Source organism: Gigantopelta aegis, chromosome 6 (genome assembly GCF_016097555.1).
Source record: "Gigantopelta aegis isolate Gae_Host chromosome 6, Gae_host_genome, whole genome shotgun sequence".
NCBI classification, from domain to species: Eukaryota; Metazoa; Mollusca; class Gastropoda; order Neomphalida; family Peltospiridae; genus Gigantopelta; species Gigantopelta aegis.
The window spans coordinates 20207537-20224558 of record NC_054704.1 but is presented as its reverse complement, the minus strand read 5'-3'; the positions used below and the strand labels follow the sequence as shown (position 1 = coordinate 20224558).

Genomic DNA, 17022 nt, shown 5'->3' with positions numbered 1-17022 from the left:
TAGTATTCAACATGTGAACAACTTCAAATATTTTAATGAATCTAATTGCTTGGATTTTATAGATTGGGTATCAAGTTGGACGAGAATCATATTGCTGGTCAATATGATGTACGCGTAACAGATAAATTAAAACCACTGTTCTCTTTCATTAAATTACCATGTTCTACTTTATGAGATTGTTAGAGGTGATATGCTTATCATGTGATGTCAGTTAGTTTGTATTCTGAATGCATGCATGTCTTTGTTAAAAAGAATCACCTATTTTTAACATATTTTAGTAATTGTTTTATTTTTAGTAGAGTTGTGTACCTTTAAGTATTTAATTTTATTTTATTAAATATTTATGACATTGCATAATTGAATTTCAGATCCAAGCAAATGTTAAAGTTCTAACCTGTGAGAGAGACAGGCTTAATAACATGTATGATGAGGTAAGCTACTGGATATATTGTCTATATACTTGTAAAATAATTTGAGATATTAACCTGTTTAATAAATTGGAACGTTTTACGTGCTGCCTAATAGTAAAATTGTAACAACGTTTGGTTTTCAAAAAGGCATTTAAAAATAAATTATTTTTGTTATGAAATAGTACTCAAAAGAAAGGTTTTCTATACTTCAGTTCACTCTTTCGTATTGATGTCAGAAGGTATGAATTTGTAAAATTTGTTTGGGAGGAAATTAATCGGGACTTTAAAAAATCATTTTGGTTAATTTTAGCCAAGTAATCCTTTAGATTTGGTCTCACTATGTTACAATGACATTTTTGTTCGGCAGACGCAAGAAGAGTTGATGAGAGTCCGAAGAGAACTGGTTGCATCTCCCAAGTCTCCCAAGACCTCCCTAGCTGCCCAGGCTGTACTGCGTCGAGTAGAAAATGAGCGCGACGATGCCATCGCGGACCTCAGGCGAATGTGCACCGAGAGAGACAGTCTGAGAGAAAGACTGAAGGTGAGAGCTGTTTTCCCATCCCACCCACTGTTCCACAGCCGTTATATCAAAGGCTGTTGAAAAATGTATCAGGTTGCCTCTGAAGACTGTCAGAGTTAACAAGTGTTTGACATCCAATAGCTGATAATTAATCAGTTGATGGTCTCTAGTGGTTTCATGAAACAAAACAAGCTTTTGGTAATACTTGCTGCATAGATTTGTAACTTCTGTTATCATAAGGTAGAATTTAGTGTGATAAATTTATCTTTTCATCTTTTATATATATATAGTTAATTACCATGTATACAAATCCATTTTGTTATTTAATGTTACAGTGTATGTCAGTAAACTTAGTTTGGTGAATTATATTTTAAAGTAGTCTTTTGAGACATATAGTTAATTACCATGTTACAAATCCATCATGTTTTTAGGTTGCCTTTTACTTCTTTTTTTTAAATTATTGTATTATTTTTTATTGAGAAGTAGTGGGGTTTTTTCATGAACTCATCTTTAAAACAATTACTATTTCAAAAACTAGCAAGTTTTGTATCATGGAATTTATATAGCTATTTAAATCCATATGCACTTAAATGTATAAGGACAGAAATAATATCACCTATCCTGCCGTGTAATGGTCAATTGTAGCAGACATACTTATGGGATATTAAATTTTTTTTTCTTAGATTGCTACAGAGACTTCACTCTCTGACAGAGCTAAACTGGAGCAGAAAATTGAAGACTTGGAAAATACGCTACACACGGTTTGTGAATTTTTTAATTTTTTTGGTGTTGTTACGCTGACAGTAAATATTATCAAGAACAATTAGAAATGTTTAAAAGTGAATAAATCATTACATATTATTTCTAATGTGTATAAAAATATAAAAAGCAAAATTTGTTATCTTAGATTTTAAAAATTAGTTATCAGTTGTAAGAAGCCAAATAATTGTTGACAGAGCTATAAAATATTGATAAAAATCACCAGATGAAAACTTAGCCAATATCATGTTAAACTGTAAAAAATTTAAGATTATAAAACTTTGAGTACTGGATCATTGAGGATTGTAGTAATCAACAACATCCAGCCAGTGCACCACGACTGGTATATCAAAGACCATGGTATTTGCTGTCCTGTCTGTTGGATGGTGCATATATAAGATCCCTTGCTGCTAATAGAAAAATATAGCGGGTTTCCTCTCTTAAATAATCTAATTGCATATATTTAACATCCAATAGCCAATGATTAATAAATTAATGTGCTCTAGTGATGTCATTAAACAAAACAAACTTTAAAACAAATTTGGATCAACAATACACCATAAGTTATAAACATTTCAATGATTGCCATGATATTCAGCACACATCTGTTATTGTGTGTATTACTGTGCTGTGTTGCAGGTGGAGGCTGAGCGGAGTGAATTGAGTCTGAGACTGAACAACTTGAAGGACGACATGAAGATCATGGAGGAGCAGATCAAAGACACGTCCCTCAAGCTGAGCGAGGCTCTCGAGGAGGCGTCCCGCAGCAAGTCGCAGGCCATGCAGATGAAGTGAGTTAACATCACCATGTAGAATCAGTCTTTTCGATGCAGAACCAATCTGTTTGTTTATAATAACAAAAGCTATGCAGGGCTCCCGAGACGGCATCTCATAGCAAGTCACAGGCTATGCAGATGAAGTGATTTGAATATCACAATAGTTGACAATGCGTTGAACTGATTATTTTGATTATGGTATAAACTGAACAATAAAAGCTAAGTGAGGTTCTCGAAGAGGCAGCTTGCAACAAGTCACAGGCCTATAGAACTAAATGTTTTTATTTTAATATAAACTGAACAACAACATCTGTGTTTTATAATTAAGAATCTTTGAATATTTTTAGTCTTATTGTTTAGAGAGTGGGTGGAATGGAATATTATTATGATAAGTTTTAAAAATTAGTTTTTATCATAGACAGACCTTGCCATTTATGGGAAGCCAGGGTTCGAATTTCACCATGGCATCAACGGAAATTGCCGTAGGTGCCCTCCTTACTTGCCGTTATGCCCCTAAAATATTACTGTGTCAACGGCAAGAAAAATGCCCAGCTGCCTTATCTGGTTTGTCACTGTGCCCTTAGGAATTATTTTTTTAAAACCCAGCATTTTATTATCTAGAAATGACACAAAATATAACATGAAAAATCATATCTAGCGAAGACGGGCTGCTTGTTGACACATAAAGTGTCAGGTCAGTTATACCAGGATGCAAAACAAAACGTGCTAAAATGCCCATACAAATAATGTTATTTACAGCAGTTTACATTTACAACATTTATAAATATATTCTTTGTGACTTACACATTAGTAGTTTTAAATATCATATTAACCAATATATATGTTTGACTTGGCAAGATGATTAGGACATTGCAGCCACGAACAAGCTTCATTCTGTCACGCCAGTCCTGGGAGAGTGGCATTCATTTATTTTAACCCTCTAGTGTCCAAGTACTCAAAATAAATACAAAAAATATATATTGTCAAGCATTAAACTTTTAAGAATTTGTAACTGCTTTTTGCAGACCTTGACATGAAACAAAATTTAGCAGAGTGATTAATTACTTCCCTGACAACATTATGGGAGTCATTTAAGATGTTTTAAGGGAGTGATGGTGAGTGAAGTGGTAGCTTCCCAGGGTCGAATTTAATTTTTTGGGGAGCACAGCAAGTTTAATATAAAAAAAATTGGACACCAAAACAAGTTGGAGGGGCATGAAGGCAAACGTTTCCTTCTAACTAAATAAACTAATACGAAGACAACTTACTTTCTATCAAGTGTCCAATACAAAAATTATTTCACCTTATGGTCTTGTAGCATATACATGTGTATGCTACATATTCCTTAAATGCCCAATGTAGCAGATATGCTACATTATTAAAAGTAAATTATGAAAATTCAAAAAGCAGCATGGAAGTGTTCAATATACACTAATACCTGCAAGTTGAATGAATGTGATAATCTTAAAAAAAAATGGTTGAAGTGGTCCCTCATTTTCAATGTCACTGTAAGATTTGATCACTTTTTGTCATAATGCTAGAGTTGGTAGGTCAGGCTGCTTGTATCACATGTCAATATTTACACTAATTACAGGATGCTGGCTGAGGAAGCTGAGAAATCCCTGGAGGAGACGCAGCGTCGTTTGAGTCGACGCGAGAATGAGCTGCAGTCTCAGGAGACGCGGGCGGTCTCGCTGGAGGAGCATCTGTCCGAGATCAACCGCGCGCTCACGCTCACCAAGGACGAGAACAGTCAGATGAGGAGCACGATCAGCTCACTGGACCGCGAGAAAGACTCACTGCAGCTCACTGTAGACGAGAAGACGGAGAAACTCGCTCAGCTCAATAACGAACTGCACGGAAAGGTGAGTAGCTGGTTAAAAGGTGGGTAACTGGTTGAAAGGGGGGTAGCTAGTCGAAAGGTGGGTAGCTGGTCGAAAGGTGGGTAGCTGGTCGAATGAATTAAAAGAAATTGTTGTTTGCTCAGCTCAGTAACGAACTGCATGGAAAGGGGAGTAGCTGGTTGAATGAAGTAAAAGAAATGTTTGTTCGCTCAGTCGAATAATGAACTGCATGGAAAGGTGGGTAGCTGGTTGAATGAAGTAAAAGAAATGTTTGTTCGCTCAGTCGAATAATGAACTGCATGGAAAGGTGGGTAGCTGGTTGCATGAATTAAAAGAAACGTTTGTTCGCCGACCTGAATAACAAACTGCATAGAGGGTATTTTCTGTCAATGTTCTTGTTCCTCTATGCATAAAACCATGATCAATGTCACACTGATCCAGACAGTTTAAAATAAAACATGGATTGCGAATTTTTTTTTTTTTTTTAGATACTTCACTTTAGCCACATCTCTCCAAAGAGTAATATTTCTTTTTGTTAACATTAGATTTTACATGATTCGAATAATATTTATTTTTTGCATGTATTAATTTTTTGTATTGTTATTGCAGGACAGGCATATAAGTGATTTGAAAACCAGAGTTTCTGAATTAGAAGCACAGCTAGAGTAAGTAATTTGTGTTTATGTTATTGAAATATATACTCCATGAAATGTTTAATCACCAGTCTTTTTATACACACTTCAGCAGACACAACAGCATAATATCAGAGCATATATCTTTTTCTGGAAAGATATTTTTAATTTGATTAAAAACATCTTTTTAAACACTTAATTTTATTTTAAATTTATATAGAGAATAATTAGTTTATAATCACACAAGAACAACATGAGTATATCTTTCATATATTTATTCTTTGGCACAAACGGGGTGCAGTTGTAGTTGCTATGAGTTTTACTGTGGGATACATGAATCTGTCACACAACTGCACCCAATGCTTGAACAGAAATGTAAAGAGAACTACTGACACCATATAAAAGTTAAAAAATGGGTTTAGAAGTTGATAGAAATATATGACTGCAAGATCAGTCACGAGTGACCTCAGCCGACAGTGTCTTTAATTGTTTACTGCAAGATCAGTCACGAGAGTGACCTCAGCCGACAGTGTAATTGTTTACAAACTGCAAGATCAGTCATGAGAGTGACCTCAGCCGACAGTGTAATTGTTTACGAACTGCAAGATCAGTCATGAGAGTGACCTCAGCCGACAGTGTCATTGTTTACGAACTGCAAGATCAGTCACGAGAGTGACCTCAGCTGACAGTGTAATTGTTTACAAACTGCAAGATCCGTTATGGCATGACTTCAGCTGGCAGTGTGTGTTACCCTGGGCGGAGCCCAGCCTGATAGGTTTGGTGGTCCGCTAGCCGGTTACGATTCACATTACTTTTCCTAATACCTACATACTAATTATAACTGAGTTACATTTAACTCAACATCTGTACTTATAATAACTACATTTATATCGAAACATTTATAAACATACACACATACATATGTATAACCATATAGAAACTACCAACAAAAAATATATTTATCCATATAATATATACATGTAAGATGGAAGATATTCTTGGGGGCAAGTGAAAGTTCCATCTACTCTTTAAATAGCCTGTACGAAATATCTTATTTATAAGGTGGATGCGTGGGGATGCTGGCGGTTAGACATTTAAAAAAAAACACTCTTACTAATATACATGACCATGAAGCACAGAATATGAATGACTACTTGCAATCTGCGAATCTCTGGATATGAGCACAGGATACTTGTGCCTGATTGGCTGAGATTGTGTGGCCCTGCATGTATATGTAAATATCTGCATAATAATGTAGCTTCAGTAGGGAGTGCACAGAATAGGCATTCTCAAATCTGATTGGTTAAGGTGGTTACCATGCAAAAATTATATAAATAACTGTGAAAGTAGCTCTCAAATAGGGATTCGTTGTACATGTTTGGAGGGGCCCCGTTCATATGCATTATAAACTCAGTTTGAAGTAAAACTTCAAATAATAATTAATGACATCGGATATTTGCTTTATCCTGTGACGGTAAGAATGGGAAATTCCGAGAGGCTGTGCCAAGTGGAATTTCTGATTCGGCCTGAACAGGATAAAGCAGATATCCAATGTCATTAATTAGTTATTATTTTTATCCAGTAGAACATAAAAAATTAAGGGGAAAAGCTATTATTTCTGTTATTTCAGCCACATTGTACGATGACCTAGAGGTCAAATGAGCGATTTTGTAATGTAGGCTATGTGTGTGACGTCACTCATCACATGATTGACTTCAAAAGTCATATTCTACTAGTAGCAGGATATGATTATACTTTATGCATCGTCATATTCTGTCAGTAGAAACGGTGGTTGCAGGATAAATATTATAAATCTTCATTATATGAATCTAATATAGTATGTAGGTATCAAATAATTTTAGATAATTTTTTTAGATTTTTAGATTCTATTTTTTCCAACATATTTGCTGGGCAAAGAGTGATTGTTTTGTTTCTTGTTGTTAAATTTTGATTTTAACTGTAACCTATAGTAATGATCTTGTTTGTTTTGATTTTAACTGTAACCTATAGTAATGATCTTGTTTGTTTTGATTTTAACTGTAACTTATAGTAATGATCTTGTTTGTTTTGATTTTAACTGTAACCTATAGTAATGATCTTGTTTGTTTTGTTGGCAGACATGCTAATGACAATCTGTGTCTGAAGGACCGTGAGCTGAAGAGCATGCGCCGCCAGTTGGACTCGATGAGCGAGGACCTCACTGAAACAAGCCGCAGCAAGGACATAGCACTCAGGGAGAACAGGAGACTGCAGGACGACTTGGGCGTCATGACCAAAGAAAATCAGGTACATTTTCTGTTGTCAGTCTTTCTGCCAATATGGTTTGTGTATGTAAAACACTAATTGATCCAGCATTTTTAATACATTCAAGTATTAAAAAAATAACAAAACAAAATAAAACAACAAACACACACACACACACACACACACACACACACACACACACACACAACTCCCTCCCCCCACCCCCAGCAAAATAACAATGAGTTTACTGAAGTTACAGAGAAAACAATCATTCTAATTTAATTTGCTTGATCAGGTACACATTACGAGCCAGCTGTGGGTTTTTTTACATCACAGTACCTAAGTAATATGTTTTTTTTTTTTTGTTTTTTTTTGAAGTGCAATACTACAGTTTGGACAAATACCTAAATTGAATGTATAATTAGGTATTGCATGTATCAACAATGATGTGCTTACATAAGATCTGTAATGATCTGCGATGTCACACAATATGAGTGCCTCATACGAGAATAGCCTACTGCATCGCAAACGATGAAATCGTCATGTTTGTCCTGTCACAATCAGCTACTCTCATACAAGGCACTTGCACTATCTGGCGCTACGTTAAGACCTGGTGATTTGTGTTTCAGACCCTGAACCAGGAACTGCAGGATCTGCTGGAGGAGAGAGAAGTGTTGAAGACTCAGGTACAGGAATACATTCTGGAAGTTAAAAGAACAGAAGATGTGCTGTCATCAAAGGTAAGGTGTGAGTGCAACATGCAGTGAAGCTGGTTTGGCACATTCACAGATATAAGTAATTGCTTTAACTGGTAACTGTATCAACTAGAATCAACAAGCTGTATTGTCAGAAGATGACTGTACTTTATCAACTAGTTTCATATTGTTATATTTTGGGATGAGTGTTTCAGTGTGTGTGATATATTTCAGGTCATTTCATCACCTCAATGTGAAAAAAATTGGAGGGAGTTCTCATGGGAACTAAAATTACTTTACTTGAACTAGTCTCAACTTGACTTGAACCTTATTTCGTTTTTGTTTTGTGTAAACATTTAAATAATTTATAAATAATTATAACTGCTATAAAGAGTCTTGCATCATATCAAAGTGAAACAATACTATAGTTATTAATAATAGTAATTGTATAATGACTGTTCTAAATGAGTGTGTCATAAATATACCTGAAGAAAGAGTAACAGTGTTTAAGTTTGATTGTGAATATTTCTGCTTTCAGGAACAAGAGCGCTCTGATCTGCTGGAGCAGTACCGCCGCCTGTCGATGGAGGCTGAGCAGTACCAGACTACCTCACACCAGCTGGAGAGCGAAGGGTCGAACCTTCGCCTCGAACTCATGACCAAAGACTCGGAACTCAGACGATACCGGGATAAGAACGATAACCTGGAGAGAGAAATACAGGAGGTTTGGGGATATTTTATTAAATACACATATAAAATTAAAATACCATAGGAAATATAAACATGTTTTTCTCTTATTGTTTTCAATTTTCTTTTAATCATACTTGGTAATTTTATTCTTAATGAACATACTTTTCTAAAAAAATGTATCTGTATATTCTTTGCACTTCTCAAGTGATATAGATGAGAGAAAATGTGAATGTGGTATTGTTCAAGAACCTTCATTTTGGCATGTTCACTTTCTATTTTTTAGACCAGGCAGATAACAAAATAACTTCTCAGTCACAATAAAAAAATCCTTGCGAGTAAACTTAGTATTGGTTATTTAAGAGATACTTGTGACTCTACAAGTCTACTACATCTTTGTTTAATACAATATTTTCAAAGCAAATGAAGCTCTTAATATTCAGACTTTAACATAAACACTAAATGTAGTTTTAGTCTTGAGGCCAGTGTTATAATTATGATCCAAGTTTTAATTAAAGATATCTAATCTGTGTTCTGTTTTGTTCAAACAGCATCTCCAGGTGCAGCAGACGTATGAAATCCAGGTGTCTAATTTAACCCGTTCTGTGGCCAACCTGGAGGAAAACCTGAGACAGTCCGAGGATGAAAAGCAGAATGTATTTGCGGACTTGACGGCAGTTCGAGAACTCTGCAGCCGACTGGAGGTGACCAAAGAGACGCTGCAGAGACAGCTTACATCAGCACAGCTAGACAGAGAACAGGTAACAGAGAGAAAGTTAACCTGGCTTGGGGTTTTTCTTTTGTTTAAACTGGTTTTATTTTTGTGGTTAAGATTTAAATTTTTGAATTATATAAGAGAGGTTATTGAAATTTAGTTTTTTTGTTTTGTATTAACTGGGATTATCTTTGTGGTTCATATTTAAATTTTAGTATTAAATAAGTAAGGTTACTGAAAAGAAAAACCTTCCATTTGTAACATTTTACTTTTACCTGCTCCATCTAATTTAAGTTTTTTTGGCATTCATTAATTTTAACTTGATGTTGCCATTATGGTTTTAGCTTGATGTCCTGGACACACGCCACAGCTATATGGGCTGTCTTTGACAATGGGTTAATGGGTAATTATTTGTTGTAAGTGAGATAGAGGTCAATATAATTATTTTACTCCTACTTCCTGACCCATTAAAATTCACTCTGGGTCGAGATGATACTGAGGTGTAAACTCGGGGGCCATCAATATGAGTGAAGTTTTTTGATTAATTACTTATCGGGTAATGGATGTCAAACATATGGCAGAGGAAACCAGCTACATTTGTTTGTTAGCAGCATTTATATACACATTACCCACAGACAGGACAGCACATACCTTATCCTTTGATATAGCTGTCATGGTTTCTGTTTACAATTTCAACTTTTTTTTAATGAATTGGGAACATTAAACTTCACAAATACAGAAAAAGAATATATGATTTTAAGTAACATCAAAAGCATAGATTGGCCCCATATGTTTGAAGCTCTCTTACCACTACAACACTGTAAAACTGTCAGAGGCCATGGCATCACTGTGACACACATCATATCCCCCGATGGTTTTACAATATCATTCAAGATGGCTTCAAAAATGTGTGCTCTGATTGATGGTTTGTACATGTTGTGACTTGCAGCTCCAGAGCCAGATCGAGGACCTGCAGCAAGAGGCGAACCTGTTGAAGAACCAGCAGGACACAGAGCGCAGCAACAACAAGAACCTCGAGGGTCTGCTCCAGAACAACCGCGAGAAGGAGTTCCAGTTCCAGCTGTCCCTGCAGGAGAAGGAGGCCGAGGTGCAGATGTTGAAGGACAGGCTGTCACTCAACGAGAGCAAAATGTACGTCTTGTCTTGTGTGTGTGAATATAGATCTGTTGTCAAACATTGCTCAGGCTGTCACTCAACGAGAGCAAAATGTACGTGTTGTATTGTGTGTGTCAATATAGATCTGTTGTCAAACATTGCTCAGGCTGTCACTCAACGAGAGCAAAATGTACGTGTTGTATTGTGTGTGTCAATATAGATCTGTTGTCAAACATTGCTCAGGCTGTCACTGTTGTCAAACATTGCCAGGCTGTCACTCAACGAGAGCAAAATGTATGTGTTGTGTTGTGTGTGTGAATATAGATCTGTTGTCAAACATTGCTCAGGCTGTCACTCAACGAGAGCAAAATGTACGTGTTGTGTTGTGTGTGTGAATATAGATCTGTTGTCAAATATTGCTCAGGCTGTCACTCAACGAGAGCAAAATGTACGTGTTGTTTTGTGTGTGTGAATATAGATCTGTTGTCAAACATTGCTCAGGCTGTCACTCAACGAGAGCAAAATGTACGTGTTGTGTTGTGTGTGTGAATATAGATCTGTTGTCAAACATTGCTCAGGCTGTCACTCAATGAGAGCAAAATGTACGTGTTGTGTTGTGTGTGTGAATATAGATCTGTTGTCGAACATTGCCAGGCTGTCACTCAACGAGAGCAAAATGTATGTGTTGTGTTGTGTGTGTGAATATAGATCTGTTGTCAAACATTGCTCAGGCTGTCACTGTTGTCAAACATTGCCAGGCTGTCACTCAACGAGAGCAAAATGTACGTGTTGTTTTGTGTGTGTGAATATAGATCTGTTGTCAAACATTGCTCAGGCTGTCACTCAACGAGAGCAAAATGTACGTGTTGTTTTGTGTGTGTGAATATAGATCTGTTGTCAAACATTGCCAGGCTGTCACTCAACGAGAGCAAAATGTATGTGTTGTGTTGTGTGTGTGAATATAGATCTGTTGTCAAACATTGCCAGGCTGTCACTCAATGAGAGCAAAATGTACGTGTTGTTTTGTGTGTGTGAATATAGATCTGTTGTCAAACATTGCTCAGGCTGTCACTCAACGAGAGCAAAATGTACGTGTTGTTTTGTGTGTGTGAATATAGATCTGTTGTCAAACATTGCCAGGCTGTCACTCAACGAGAGCAAAATGTATGTGTTGTGTTGTGTGTGTGAATATAGATCTGTTGTCAAACATTGCCAGGCTTCACTCAACGAGAGCAAAATGTACGTGTTGTTTTGTGTGTGTGAATATAGATCTGTTGTCAAACATTGCTCAGGCTTTCACTCAACGAGAGCAAAATGTACGTGTTGTGTTGTGTGTGTGAATATAGATCTGTTGTCAAACATTGCTCAGGCTGTCACTCAACGAGAGCAAAATGTATGTGTTGTCTTGTATTAAACCCCACCCCTCACTTAGCCAGTCCCCTTGTTCAGCTATTGCAGCTTTTTTACCATTAACCTTATTAATAACTATTTCCTGTTGCAGCCAGTGCACCACGACTGGTATATCAAAGGCCGTGGTATGTACTACCCTGTCTGTGGGATGGTGCATATAAAAGATCCCTTGCTGCTAATCGAAAAGAGTAGCCCATGAAGTGGCGACAGCGGGTTTCCTCTCTCAATATCTATGTGGCCCTTAACCATATGTCTGACACCATATAACCGTATATAAAATGTGTCGAGTGTGTCGTTAAATAAAACATGTCTTTCTTATTGACAATGTTTTTCTTATATTATTGTGTTTCTTGTTGTCCTTGTGTTTATAGTAGCTAAACAAACAAATTATGTGAAAGAAAATGTTTACATATGTAAGAAATCTTTTTGGTTAGTGAATGGATACGGCCAAAAGTTATTAACCATTTTCTTTTAAATTTGCAAGATGTTTTAAATATCTGTTACTACATTTGTAAATAGCACTGGGAATTGACTTGAAGCCAGAGACACTTTGTTTTGTTAGACTAGTATGTTGTAGAGGATTCTGTGTTTAAGTTTTGCTGTTTAATGTTAGCTAATATTTGACTATCTTCTTTTGTAGTCAAAGCCAGAGTCGAGAGATAGCGTCTCTGAGGACGAGGAATGTTGAACTGGAAGGCGATGTGGAGAGGTTGCGTAGACAGCTTACTAATGAACGATTCGAGAGGTAATCTTTAGAAAACAAAATTCTTCCTATTTTGCACCCATCTTATGGAGATGCTAAAACATTTGTAGTTGGAACAACTGAAAGTATTCTAAGCTATTTATTTTGTTGATTTGAATAATTTGGTAATAAAATAAAATTAGAACACGCATTTCCTTCCTTTTTTCTTTGTTTTGCATTCTTTAAAGTTGTGTTAAATATAATCTTGTTGCATTTTTTGTATGTGTAAAAAAGTAAAGACCTAAACATCCTAAAACTGTAATGAAAAAAGAAAAATGACACCAAAATAGAGTGCCTTTTGTCAATAATATTATGCAGTTAAATATAATCTGGGGCGGGACATAGCCCAGTGGTAAAGCATTCGCTTGATGCGTGGTCAGTCTAGGATCGATCCCCATCAGTGGATCCATTAGGCTATTTCTCATTCCAGTCAGTGCTCCACAACTGGTGTAACAAATGCTGTGGTATGTACTATCCTATCTGGAGGATGTTGCATTTAAAAGATCCCATGCTGCTAATTGAAAAGAGTAGCCCATGAAGTGGCGACAGCAGGTTTCCTCTCAGTATCTGTGTGGTCCTTAACCATGTCTGCTGGCATATAACTGTAAATAAATGTGTTGAGTGCATCGTTAAATAAAACATTTCCTTCCTTAAATATAATCTATTTTACAAAAACGATATGTAAAATTTTAAATTAGAATCCACTTACTTTTCAACAACAAGTGATCTATGCTGTGATTCACTGACATATAAGCACTGAGATAATAATATAAAAGTAATTTATATTTTTAATAGAAACACCACCTTTTTCTTCTAAACAATGTTTCTCATTGTAATGAATTTTTGCTGTTTTGCTTCAGGGAGCGAGCAGTTCAAGAAATGAGACGTCATGGCATTTCTCCGCCCGTGTTGATATCCGAGTTTACCAGCTCTACCCGAGCATCAAGAACATATAGTCCGGCGAGGTCACGATCCAGATCTCGATCTCGATCCGGTAGTCCTCCCAGGTACATTTTATTATTTGCACATACAATATGTTTTTTTTAAAGGGACAGACCCTAGTTTCAGCCCATAAAAATGCAGACTAAGTCTGGTTAATCCACAAACCAGTAACACATTTGGATAAAGTTACAATTGAGTGAAGCACGAGTCTGTGACTTTGAAATGGTGAAATACCCTCTAAAATATACTAAAACATGACTCCATAACTGTTACTTCTCAGACGCACGTGCATTTTTAAAAATATGAGAAATGCATTTTGTGATATTAAAAACACCAGGATGACCAAAACACTTCGAATGTACAATAAAATCTAAGTAAAGTATGATTTCAGTTATCAAAAACGGCTCCAATAGTAAAAAATATGCCTTAGTGTTTAAAAACTAGGGTATGTCCCTTTATTGTCCTGTAATAACTGCATTTTTATTATACAATGTTTGAATATGTTTTATATATCCAAATTATTATTGTTAAAAATTAAGATGCAAAGATATCAAAAAGGAAAAACCAATTCATTATGAATCATGTTTATCACACACACTATCTCTCTTAATTAGGTATTGTTTTTCGTTTGCAGGTACAGAAATTCAGAAATTTCTATGTTAAGTTCGTATGGCCGGCCGAGATCACCCGAGCGATATAGAGATAGAAATAGCCTGCTGACAATGGGCGAAGATGCATTGAACACCACACCAAAGAGCTTCAGTCAGGATGTTCTGTGAAGACATTCAATACATGTGTCATTGAAATTCACCCATGTGCTAAGACGGCGTAAAGTTTTATCCAAAATACTACACTCACTCGGATTTTGGTGTGTAAACTCCGACATGCATGTAACCTGTCTAAAACTCCGTAGAATATTAATTTAGTAGTAAAAGCAGTATATTTGCTTTTAATATCTGGACAAGAGTTGTAGAGGAGATCAATATCTGTTTTGTGATCTGCAGTGACAGGTTTATTAGGAGACCGTCACACCAGCATATGGTATTTCATGGAATTTAGTAACAACTCTGTTGATGCCAATCGTGCATTAGTATTGTATACAACTGGTATGCAGTGTGGATGTGAATTGGGCAGTGCAGCAGAATTTGGCAGATAAAGCACAATATAACGAGCATTATATTTTTATTTTCAACTTAACCTGACCTCAAACTATTGCCATTTCCCCCCCTATTGTAATAGACTGGTCCAAACATCCAAACATCCTGTGGATGGCGTGAAATCTTCCAGTATGTCTTCTGCTTCCTGTTTGGTCATGTGATGGAGCATAATTTAAGCAAGGGAAAAGTAATCCTACTTTTTTGACACTGTATAGCTGAAATTTGTAATAAGTTGCTCTACTCCATTTGTACAGAGCATTGTTGAAAAATAGGAAAAACAAGTCTTTTCAGTAATTGAGCTACACTGAGGATTCATGTTTACCGTTTTACATTCCCAGCAATTTGCAGTCATGAAAGAAAACACTACATGCTGCCAATGTATGCTCATGTGACGGTTCCTGTAAGAATCTGTTTCTGCAGTTTTGCAACATTACATAAATTGATTCAATTTAGCCCCAAGTTCTAACTGATTCATATTTTTAATGTCTTTTCATCTGGTATTACTTCTAGATAATACTTTCATTTCTGTTTAATCATTTAGCACCAATTTAAAACTGTAAAATTTGGTTTTTGTTGTACAATACCAAGAAAAAGTCTGAAATTTGTTGTTAAAAAGTAAATATGCCATTTGTTTAACCATCTCAGATATGAGTTCACAAAATTGATTGTTAAAGTGTTATTTTGTGATGGAACAGAGCACTGCCAATATCATTATCTGGAAACTCCCAAAACTTTCAGCAATGATCACGGGTGCTGTAATTTTGGATAATTAGAAATGACATCGCAATGTAGCTGGCAGATATTTAATTATCATTCTAATTTAAGTCCTTTACTCTTCCAGCTACAGAAAGTATATCATAGACTGTTCTGGCATTCATCATCACCATCATTCATAAATGTGTATTCTTTTTAGCTTCTCTTTTAGATCCATAAATCGGGGTTAATGAATGTCTGGTAATAAATGTATTCTACCCGATGTTCCGATTTGGTGCTAAGTCATCTCTTATTGGTAACTTGGCTTCCGAGTATGAATGAATTATTCTAATGATTCATAGTCCAAGATGACTATCATGGTCTCCCTTGAACAAGACTATTGAACAGCTAACCGACAGAGCATTCCAGATGTTTTTTGTCACAGAGTTCCTACCTTGTATGGTTATTGTTCGAGCCTATTTGCAAGTATAGATTGTGAAGAAAGACTGGCTCGGACAGGCTAGGCAGCGTCTGGATCAAGTATTGTTATAAATTTTGTTTTTCTCATTACAACTGAAAGACGGTTAATTATCTCAACATCCCCTGAAAGATGGCTGAACCGATTTTGACGTTGAATACATTTTGCTTGTAGTATTCATCTCAAGAATAATTGAGTTTGAAATCCAACTTCAGTATTTATCGATAGCATTACAAGTAGATGCCTGAATTCTACAGGGCTTCTGTTTTGGTATCTATCTGTCCGTCCATCCTTTTTGTTTTTAATTTTATTTATTGTGGTGTGTAGATAAAAATTAGAGCAGGTTATTGTTAAATGGAACACTTATATACACTACGACACGCAAAATATAGTTAGAAATGATAGTCGTAGTTTTGCCTTATCTTTGTGTTGTTGATTAGTGCTTACTCAACAAGCATTTCTGTGATAATTTTTAACTTCCCAGGAGTTGCAACATGAAGACAGAAGCATTGGTGAGCTCATCAAATGCCGAGGTGTTGACCAAGGTCTATACCTTGTGTCGTATTCCGTCCATTTATTTTTACATTTAGTACATAGCCTTACATCCATTTAAATATCGGTACAGATTTAAAATTATGTTGTTTAAAATTGTATGTACATACAAGATTTAAAATGAATTTAGAGAATGTGAAATGGAATTTGAACAAGAAAGGATAATTTAGTTGAATCTGTGTTTGTCTAGAGAATAGATATCAAAGAATTGTGTTGATAATTGTTAGTCTGTATGGTTATTTAAATGGATCAACTCGGTATATTTCTATTTATGTATGGATGTTAGCATTATATAAGATAGGACTTTGTATTTTTGATATTACTAAAATAATATTATTTATATACATATTTGTAATATACCAGTGTATAATACATTCTATTTATGATTTTTATTTCACAATATCTAGGTCTGTTATTGATGGTTTAGGTATGTACAACATTCCTGCTGTAATAAATATTCTGATGTGATTTTTATAAAGGTATTCCTGCACATTGTGTAGGAATAGTTGTATGACACTGAAGGACTGTAAAGCATGTCATGGAACAATTATCTAGAACAAGTGTGATGAAACATTTATATTTAAAATGTCAAATAGTGAATAATGTATCATTGACATCCTCAAATTTTAATAAACATATGTCCAAAGACT

The 17022-nt window shown here is 35.6% G+C and overlaps 1 protein-coding gene across 2 annotated transcripts in view; it reads left to right on the top strand.

Annotated features, from left to right (window-relative positions):
* LOC121374306 (centrosomal protein of 135 kDa-like) overlaps positions 1 to 17022 on the top strand; it is a 65545-nt gene extending 48523 nt beyond the window's left edge. For both annotated transcript variants that reach the window (XM_041501362.1, XM_041501363.1), the window contains 14 exons: positions 369 to 431; positions 778 to 951; positions 1614 to 1691; positions 2329 to 2480; positions 4060 to 4330; positions 4919 to 4974; positions 7059 to 7227; positions 7815 to 7925; positions 8419 to 8604; positions 9119 to 9328; positions 10232 to 10434; positions 12449 to 12553; positions 13411 to 13557; positions 14127 to 17022. In XM_041501362.1, coding sequence (XP_041357296.1) covers positions 369 to 431; positions 778 to 951; positions 1614 to 1691; positions 2329 to 2480; positions 4060 to 4330; positions 4919 to 4974; positions 7059 to 7227; positions 7815 to 7925; positions 8419 to 8604; positions 9119 to 9328; positions 10232 to 10434; positions 12449 to 12553; positions 13411 to 13557; positions 14127 to 14271 — 2070 coding nt within the window. In that variant the 3' untranslated portion in view covers positions 14272 to 17022. The remainder of the gene's footprint in view (positions 1 to 368; positions 432 to 777; positions 952 to 1613; positions 1692 to 2328; positions 2481 to 4059; positions 4331 to 4918; positions 4975 to 7058; positions 7228 to 7814; positions 7926 to 8418; positions 8605 to 9118; positions 9329 to 10231; positions 10435 to 12448; positions 12554 to 13410; positions 13558 to 14126) is intronic.